The sequence below is a fragment of the Hoplias malabaricus genome, chromosome 7 (genome assembly GCF_029633855.1).
Source record: "Hoplias malabaricus isolate fHopMal1 chromosome 7, fHopMal1.hap1, whole genome shotgun sequence".
Classification (NCBI taxonomy): domain Eukaryota; kingdom Metazoa; phylum Chordata; class Actinopteri; order Characiformes; family Erythrinidae; genus Hoplias; species Hoplias malabaricus.
Window position 1 is genome coordinate 34379294 of NC_089806.1, and position 9213 is coordinate 34388506.

Consider the following 9213-nt stretch of genomic DNA (forward strand, 5'->3'; position numbering starts at 1 on the left):
CTTCAGGGTGAGTGAATAAATGAATTAATTAAAATGGCAACACTCATTTTTACTACTACACAACAGTTACCATAAACTGACAAAACATCAATAAAACTCTACGGCATACAATACGTCGCTGGAAAGATTTCAGTTCACTGTGTGGATTCAAGAGACTTAGTGGTAATTTTCTCTATTCAGTTAAAATAAATAAAAATCCCTCACTGCCAGCTTTTTCATTTTAGTGTTCTCGCCTGCAATGAAGTTGTATAGTTCTAGTGAGTAACCTTAAGTTCATGGCTCTCCTATAAATCTTGTGATGGCTCTGGCTTTATTGGATCACTTGACTATGACAGATAATCTCATGACTTCAGATAAGAGTGAGGGTTTTTAACTACAAAAGTGTCAGGATCTTGCCATTGTTGGGAGAGAAGGAAACACTCAGGTAAGTAGTTTCATTCTTGTTAAATTGGTTATAAGCCTACAATAATAAATTAATACTATTCTTTACACTATTACTTGTGTTTTTTGACCTCTGTCCAGTTAAAATTTGAATTGATCTTTCTTTAGGATGTCCCAAATCATGATCTTGTGCCTGCTGTCCCTCATATCCTTCACTGGGGCCAAGTCACAAGCCTCTCCACTATCCCAGGAAATGGTCAACATTATCAACAAGGCCAATACTACTTGGACAGTAATGTTTAATATTTTTATATTTCAGCTTTTACAAAATTTAAAATATGGAACAGAATTATTTGGTCTAAAGCTTTGAAAAGCTCTCATTAAAAACTAACCACAAAAATATCAAATCAACTAAAGTGTATATATATATTTGAATCAGTTTCTCTTTCTTCATCTTTGTGTCCTTTCTCATTTCCATTCCATTCCTTTTATTTCATCGCAGGCCACGCTAAACTTTGATAATGTGGACTACAGTTATTTGAAATCACTCTGTGGTACCATATTGAGACGTCCCCGGCTCTCTGAAATGTAGGTAAAATATATTCTTGCCAAATACCTACCAAATAATAATAATAAATTGGGCACCCACGGTCAAATTCCATTTATTATTTTTTTGGGTGAAAATAAATATATATTCTATTAAGCAAGTAAGCGAATAAGTGAATCTTTATTTATGTAGCACTTTTCTAGAAAAGTCTCAAAGTGCTTTACAATAAAACACAATAAAAAAACAATAAAAATCATACACATTTCTGCATTTCTTTCTCTATTGTCTCTTTATAGTTTCATAAACTTGTATTTTATTTTGTATAATGTCTTTTATTATGAATCTTGTTTATAATTCCACCCTAAAGCAATTTTTTTGTTACTACATATATCAGGGTCAGTTTTGCTGAAGGCTTTCAACTGCCAGATAGCTTTGACTCCAGAGATCAGTGGCCTGACTGCAATACCATCAGCCAAATTCGTGACCAAGGCTCATGTGGATCATGCTGGGTATGCCATACTGACTACACACGTTTTAATCAAACCCTTCTTCCTGTTACTGTGTCATTATAATCCTGTTATGATTCTTTTGTGGTCGTAGGCCTTTGGAGCTGTCGAGGCTATATCAGACAGAATTTGTATCCATAGCGGTGCCAAAGTCATAGTGGAGATCTCTGCAGAAGACCTGCTTTCATGTTGTGATGAATGTGGGATGGGGTGTGTACGACACTTACTCAGTATTTCCTCTTGTAATATAGACCAGTGGTGGACCTGTGTGTGGGTCCTGACCATTAAAGAGCAGTGTGAAATGTGGATAAGAAAGTATGCAGAGAAATAAGTGTACTACAATTTGTAACTGTAGAACTACAAAGTGCTCATGTGTGGTCAGTGAAGCTGATAAAATGGACAGTGAGTGTAGATACAAGGCAGGTGTTCCTAACTCAGTGATCGTTCAGTATAGTGTTTTACAGATATGTGTTATCTCACTGTATGCTTGTTATTTTGTACCAGTTGCTATGGAGGTTTTCCAGATGCTGCTTGGGAATTCTGGACCAAAACTGGCCTGGTGACTGGGGGACTCTATGACTCTAATGTTGGTGAGTTTTAACACATTGAAGCAGCTAGCTACTTGTCCTAGAGAGCATATTAGTCTTTGCTCTCCCAGTGGATACAATAGGCCATACTCTGCCTGCGTGTCTCTACTCATGGTGCTAGCTAGCACGGCTAGCAGTTTGTGTCAGACAGTTTTCAGCCATAGCTATTATAGTAGATTAGCCAATGTAGATATATTTAATATACTAAAAGCATTCGACACATAGCAATTCCAATTCCACATTCGACAATTCCAATTCGACAATTCCAGATATTGCTATTGTCATCATTCTTTATTTGGCCCTTTGCAGATATTGCAAAAATCTCAAATGAGAATATTATACTTTTGGAAGGATATTCTATATAAGTTTATTGGTAACATTTTACAATACTAGTACACAAATAGGGCGGCACGGTGGCGCAGCAGGGAGTTTCGCAGTCACACAGCTCCAGGGACCTGGAGGTTGTGGGTTCGATTCCGGCTCCGGGTGTCTATGAGGAGTTTGGTGTGTTCTCCTCGTGTCCGCGTGGGTTTACTCCCACAGTCCAAAAACACACGTTGGTAGGTGGATTGACAACTCAAAAGTGTCCGTAGGTGTGAATGTGTGAGTGTGTGTGTGTGTGTTGCCCTGTGAAGGACTGGCGCCCCCTCCAGGGTGTATTCCCACCTTGCACCCAATGATTCCAGGTAGGCTCTGGACCCACCGTGACCCTGAAATGGATAAGCGGTTACAGATAATGGATGGATGGATGGTACACAAATAAGCATATATTAATACGTCATTAATGATGTCCCCATAGTGAATTAATACATACATTAATGCTTAATATATCAGGAAATAACAATGGGATATACATTAATGACCATGTTAGTCATACATAAATAGCCATTAACAAGGGTAAACATTAAGTATCAACATCTTGTTAATTCAGTCTGCTAATGAGTACTATGACTGTGATACTATGATTATGAGATAATTAATGACGTATTAATATATGCTTATTTGTGTACCAGTATTGTAAAGATTTACCATTTTATTTTTAGTGTGAGAGTTATTGCCAAACATAGTAATAAAAGTGTGGAGAAATAGGAGTGCTGATTAAATATGAAGAAAACATAAACAAAATAAAAGTAGCCAAAAAAAAAAAAACAAAGCTTTGTATAAAGGTCAGCTGTCTCATTCTCATTTAAAGAAACAGGTGCGAAACCAGTCTTTCTGAACTGGGCTGTTTAGAATAGGTAAAACAGTGCTCTGTTCCATGATCCATACGTTTGACCAGGACAGGGCAGGAACAACACCTTGCAGAAATGAGAGACATTGAGCTTAAGATTCTTACTGCTAAATTTGTCTAATTTTCTTACAAAATTAAAATTAAGTTCTACAAAATGCCATGCATTTGAAGGTGAAGAGCATTTATTGCACATGTTACAGGCTGCAGGCCCTACACAATCGCTCCATGTGAGCACCATGTGAATGGCACACGGCCACCATGCTCAGGAGAGGAGAAAACCCCTGACTGTGTGAATCAATGTATTGATGGGTACTCTCCCTCCTACCCTGAAGACAGGCACTTTGGTAAGCACTTCAGCACAAACTGTAACTGTAAACATCTTTCATTTGCTTTTATATGGAGTTTATAAGTGATCATTCTTAAAGGAACTCTATGTAACATTATGGTTGTTTTTTTTTTCATTTTATTTCTAGTGCACATTCAGATTCAAAACTCACTTATCTGTTCACCTATTTTTTTGTTCTTTTTCTCCCTGCAGGCCAGCGCTCGTACTCCATTCCCTCTGACCCCAAGCAGATCATGTCTGAGATCTACAAAAATGGCCCAGTTGAAGCAGCTTTTTCTGTCTATGAGGACTTTCTGCTTTACAAGACAGGTTATTTTCATTACGAGCCTCACCACTGATAGTTAAATGTATTTTTGGAAAAATATTAAGACTCACCATACCAGTTTGTTCTGTGATTCCTCATAATCCCTGTTTTATATCATTGTTGTTTAATGCTTTAAAGAGCAAGACAAGCAGAATTTTAGCCCCACCTCTGTGTTCGTTGAAGATACTTAGATAACCTCCACCGGTAGTCGTAACATAATCATCAGTAGGACAGTAAGGCTCAGACAGAGCCCGGAAATTTTACTGCTGCACAGTGTAACACATTTTCAATGACATGCACAATGCAGATTTTCGCTGTGCTTAGCTCATGACTGGGAAATGTTGTACATTCCACAAGTGGTGTGAAAAGAGGCTTGCTCCACTTTTACCAACAAAAATTAGCAACAGTAGTAATGAAAGTGATCTTTTAAATGATTTTATATTTTTTCTTTAAGGCACAACTCAACAATGGCTTTGCACCTCCTTAATTAACTAGATTATACTCAATAGAAAGGGTCTGTGCTTGAGGATGGCCATATTTACCATCTCTTTCATGACATCAAATAAAATCTCATCTCTGTACATCAAAATGACATATTTAGGAGTTATTTCCAAGAAGAAATATATTAATGTCTTTAATTTGGCTTAGATGTAATTCTACTCTTTTGCACGCACCCCTCTGCTTCTCTCCTCCAGTGAGCTAACCTGGAAAGTCCCATTCCACAAATTGACAGGATCAGTCTTATATGCATGAAACCCTATCTGTTTTTTAGACTGACACTAGTACAGTGTATTATGTACGGTGTATATGCCACTTGTGATACATTCTAGCATATAAGAAACTCCACTTAGCAGGTTTAGCACAGAATTGCTAATACATTCAGACTGCTAGGTATCAGGGCTATATCATACCATGAAGACAATCTTTGGAGAAAATAACTCCTCCTTTCCTTAGGAGTGTACCAGCATGTGACTGGAGGACTCCTGGGTGGACATGCCATCAAGATACTTGGCTGGGGAGAGGAGAATGGCACTCCCTACTGGTTGGCTGCCAACTCATGGAACGAAGACTGGGGAGACAAAGGTAAGAAGTAAAGAGGTTTTCCCTCCATAAAAAAAAAAATGTTACTATAATTAGCTTGTTGCTATGTGACCAAGATGCATGCTAAGTGTTGAGTGATACATTTAAAATTGAAAAAATAGTGTCAGGTATTAAAATCATGATTCTGGAAAAGTTTTGATTATTGTAAAATGCAGTGAGAACAAGAACATGTGATGTTCATTCTCATGAATGTTTAGCCTGTTTGATTCACAAATATTTTTAAAAAAGTATAAATGCTCAGTAAGTAATGCTCAACTCAACAGCACTTGAACCATACACTGAAATACTCAAACATTAACAGACAGAACTCATCATTTTCACCTGGTACCTGGTGTATATGACAACACTATTCTGACTCTGTCCATTTATTTATGGCACTGGTGCAACTTGAATACATACTTAATTCCAGGTCGATTTTCTTCCCTCCTTCTGTAGATGTGTCAACCACTCTCTCATTCTATCACAATTTATAACAGCCCTGTTGCTGTTGAAATGATGCAGCAATACTCCATCTCAGTCAATGCCCAGAATGAGGTTGCACTGCCAGCCACCACCACACATTCTGAGACTCTGATCACTACTCCGCTTTGCCCTATAGACCCTATTCTCGGTACAGGGAATATACACTGAGAGTTATGCTGGAGACCCTGATAAATGTTGGCTCAAGGATGATATGGCCAGCTGTGACCTGCCCTCCACTGTAACGACCCCATCTGTCACAGTCTACCACTCCATGGCTAACAACTGCCCCTATGGGAGGTGACTGTACCCATGGAGCTACTATAGGGCTACTATTTGAATGCCTCATTTCGCATTGTTGCTAAATTCTAAGATTCTAAGATCCTTGTAGACAAGTTAGACTAATGCAACTGTCTGTTCTATGATGAACATTTAACCTCATCCCTTTCTCTGCAAGACTTTCAAAGCTCTGCTGCTAATGTTCTAGTATCGCTTAAAAATCTTCTCACATTATCCCTGTACTTAACCAGTTTATCTGACTACTAGGTGCAGAGTGTGTATGCATTAAAATCCTGCTGTTAGCTTTCAAAGCCCTACATTGTTTGCTCTCTCTTATCTTTCCACACTTTTAATTCCATAGGTACTGTCTTGCAATCTAAACATTTCCCACCTTTTTGCACTACCTCCAAAGACTATAGCTGTGTCCAAAACTGTGCCCTATTCACTATACAGTGCACTACTTTGGGATTATGCCATTTTGTCGTAGTGTCCGAAAACATGGTGGACAATTTTCAGTGCACTTAAAGAATCCCACAATGCACTGCAAGAAGTACTGTACAACCCATGTACACTAGCAGATATCAGATTACCCATAATCCACTGCGTTGTTTGGTGAAAACCTTCAAAAGGTATTATTGGAAATCCTTCACTACCCTCTTGAATTCAGTTCCCAACAATAGTGCACTATATAGTGAATAATATAGGGAATAGTGAATAGGGATCTATTTCGGACACAGGATATGTGTTCAAGCTGGTGCTTAAAATTTTCCTAGTTTTTGTTTATTCCTTCAGCCACATTTGGGTCACAATTGGGTAGGGTTAAAAGATGTATATTTGGTTATTTTTCTGAAATCATATTTATATTTTAACAACTACCAAACTAAAACTATTTTGTTTATAATTTATTTGACCAGAGGACAGATCCCCCTTATGAGTCATTTTCCCCCAAGGTTTCTACCTCCTGTGTTGTGGGCTTTTTCCCTTATAGTGCACTATTATCTATAGTTAGCTCACATTGGTTTATTCATGTTTTTTTTTTTTGAGAGTGAGAGAGAGAGAGAGAGAGAGAGAGAGAGAGAGTGAGAGTGAGAGTGAGAGTGAGAGTGAGAGTGAGAGAGAGAGAGAGAGAGAGAGTGAGAGTGAGAGTGAGAGAGAGAGAGAGAGAGAGTGAGAGTGAGAGAGAGAGATTGTGGGCCTTACCTGGATTTTTTTATCGTCCTTTAGTGGTGAATCCACGCTAAGCAAACTTCTGAAAAGTTACACATCACAAACACTATGGAAAAAGTTACTTGTTTTCTAATGCTAAAATCTTTTTCTCCTACAGGGTACTTTAAGATCCTGAGGGGAAAGGACCACTGTGGAATTGAGAGTGAAATGGTTGCTGGAATGCCTAAACTATAAGAGATAATCTGCTCTCTTCAAAGATCCAGCCCAGAAAAAATACATTTCTTTCATGAAGAGGCACAAATATAGTAAAATCATGCTTTTATTATCATTTTGCAAACTCTGTAATAAACAATGAAATCATTAAACCTGTCTTTATCAGTAGTAGATGTTGATCACCATTAAAAACAAGTTAAAGTTATACCTCTAGAAGTGGACAGCCCTGGGAAAGATGAACAATGTAAGTTATGAAGGAATAAGGCTGATGTTATGCTGAAATGAGAAGAATCTAACCATTTAATAGGGTGAATATATTTAAAATCATATTAAAATGTATACAAATATAATAAATATACATTTCAGTTAACATAATAAGTGCCTTAATTATTGACCGCTTTACATTGTTTCACCACACCATTTATTACCAATACATTTATATATATATATATATATATATATATATATATATATATATATATATATATATATATAAATAAATTTGATATGAGACATGGACTGTAGCATGCCACTAGAACCCAGACTCTCTGATAACATTGTTTGGTTATGTGCTGTTATAATGTGTTGAAATAAGACCCAGGAAATATGTGTCTACACAGCAAATTCGCCAGTGTTAAATCAACACTATTAGTGTTAACACTGAGAGTGTGAAATTATTACACAAACAGTGGTGATTTAACTCTGGTGAATTTACTGTGTAGAAGGAAGTACAGTATGTGATGCTCCAAAATATGGACATCTTTCAGTTATTCATGTTATGAGTACTAAAGCACCGTTATATCATGACTCAGACTCTGGTTTGTGAACTTTAAATTGGTAACATGCATTAATTCATTCAGTTTCTGTAACCACTTCATCTTGTTTTGTCCTATCAAAGCGGGTTCAGAACCTACTTAGAGTCAATGAGCAGAAAAGACAGGAATACAACCTGGAAAGGGCACCGATCCATCACAAGACACCACAAGACCAGGACATTGCAGCTGTGTGGCAATGATATACCTGCAGCTCTGCTATTCCACATTGCATTGGTAACAATTTCTTTAGCCTGGAGAGCCATAAAATTATGACTCCTCCTTGGTCATTTTCTCAGCTCCACTGACCTGACAAGATCACTTTGTAGTTCTACAGTTACAGACGGTAGACCACTTGTTCCTGCATACTTTCTTATCCCCATTTCATCCTTCTGTTTAAAGATCAAGACCACCTCAAAGAAGGTAATGATTTTGGGTCTGGGTCATTCTCAGTGCTGAAGTGGTTATGTTTTACTGTGTGCTGTGCTGGTATGAGTGGATCAGTCATATCATGGCTGCTAGAGTTTTTAATGCATTCAGTGTCACTGCTGGATTGAGAATAGTCCACCAACCAAAAATGTTCAGCCAACAGCATATCCGGTGGGTGATGTCCTTTGTCCACTAATGAAGGACTAAAGGATGACCAACCCAAACTGTGCAGCAACAGATGAGCTACTGTCTATGACTTTACGTCTACTAGTTGGATGAGGTAGGTGTGTTTAACAGAGTGAACAATTAGTGAACACAATGATTCAGCACAGACCTTTACTAAAGACCTCCACGAGCTCTACAGCCTCCAAGGCTGCTTCTACCGGCAGTTTAAATTAAATGTCTATTGTTTATAATTTGTTGGACCAGAGGAGTGTGAGTCTCTCTTGTGAACCTTTGTTCTTTCCAAGGTTTCTTCAGTTTTTCCTTGCCACTGTCGCATTTGGCTTGCTCATCTGGAGATATGAATTAAAATTTTGTTTTAATCGTCACTGTCCAATGAAAAACATGTATCTCCATTTTTGTCTATTTTCAGGTTATTATCGTTTGAACACAGTAGCTGTCCTTGACATTTTCATGATGAATGGACCAATAGAAATGCTTGAAAATGACTTGGAATTAAATATGTCTACATTGACTTACACTGAATATTTAGAAGGGTTTTCCTTTGTAACTATTGTTACTATGTTGGGAGATACATGTTTTTAATTGATGATAAACAAAAACAACCAGAAAGCAATTGTAATTTAGGTGTTTTATCTTCACACATTTATAAACTTTCTGGTTTCACT

General features: G+C 37.6%; 1 protein-coding gene across 2 annotated transcripts; it reads left to right on the top strand.

Moving 5' to 3' along the window:
- Positions 1-550: 550 nt before the first annotated feature.
- ctsbb (cathepsin Bb) lies at positions 551-7363 on the top strand. Of its 2 annotated transcripts, XM_066676899.1 has the most exons (9): positions 551-673; positions 884-969; positions 1323-1437; positions 1529-1644; positions 1939-2024; positions 3453-3596; positions 3791-3907; positions 4857-4985; positions 7066-7363. In XM_066676899.1, exons 1-9 carry the CDS (start codon positions 551-553, stop codon positions 7140-7142), a joined length of 993 nt encoding a protein of 330 aa, XP_066532996.1. In that variant the 3' UTR covers positions 7143-7363. The 2 variants fall into 2 exon arrangements, with proteins under 2 accessions (XP_066532996.1, XP_066532998.1); XM_066676901.1 differs by lacking the exon at positions 884-969 and having other exon boundaries at positions 551-678; positions 1329-1437.
- The last annotated feature ends 1850 nt before the right edge of the window (positions 7364-9213 follow it).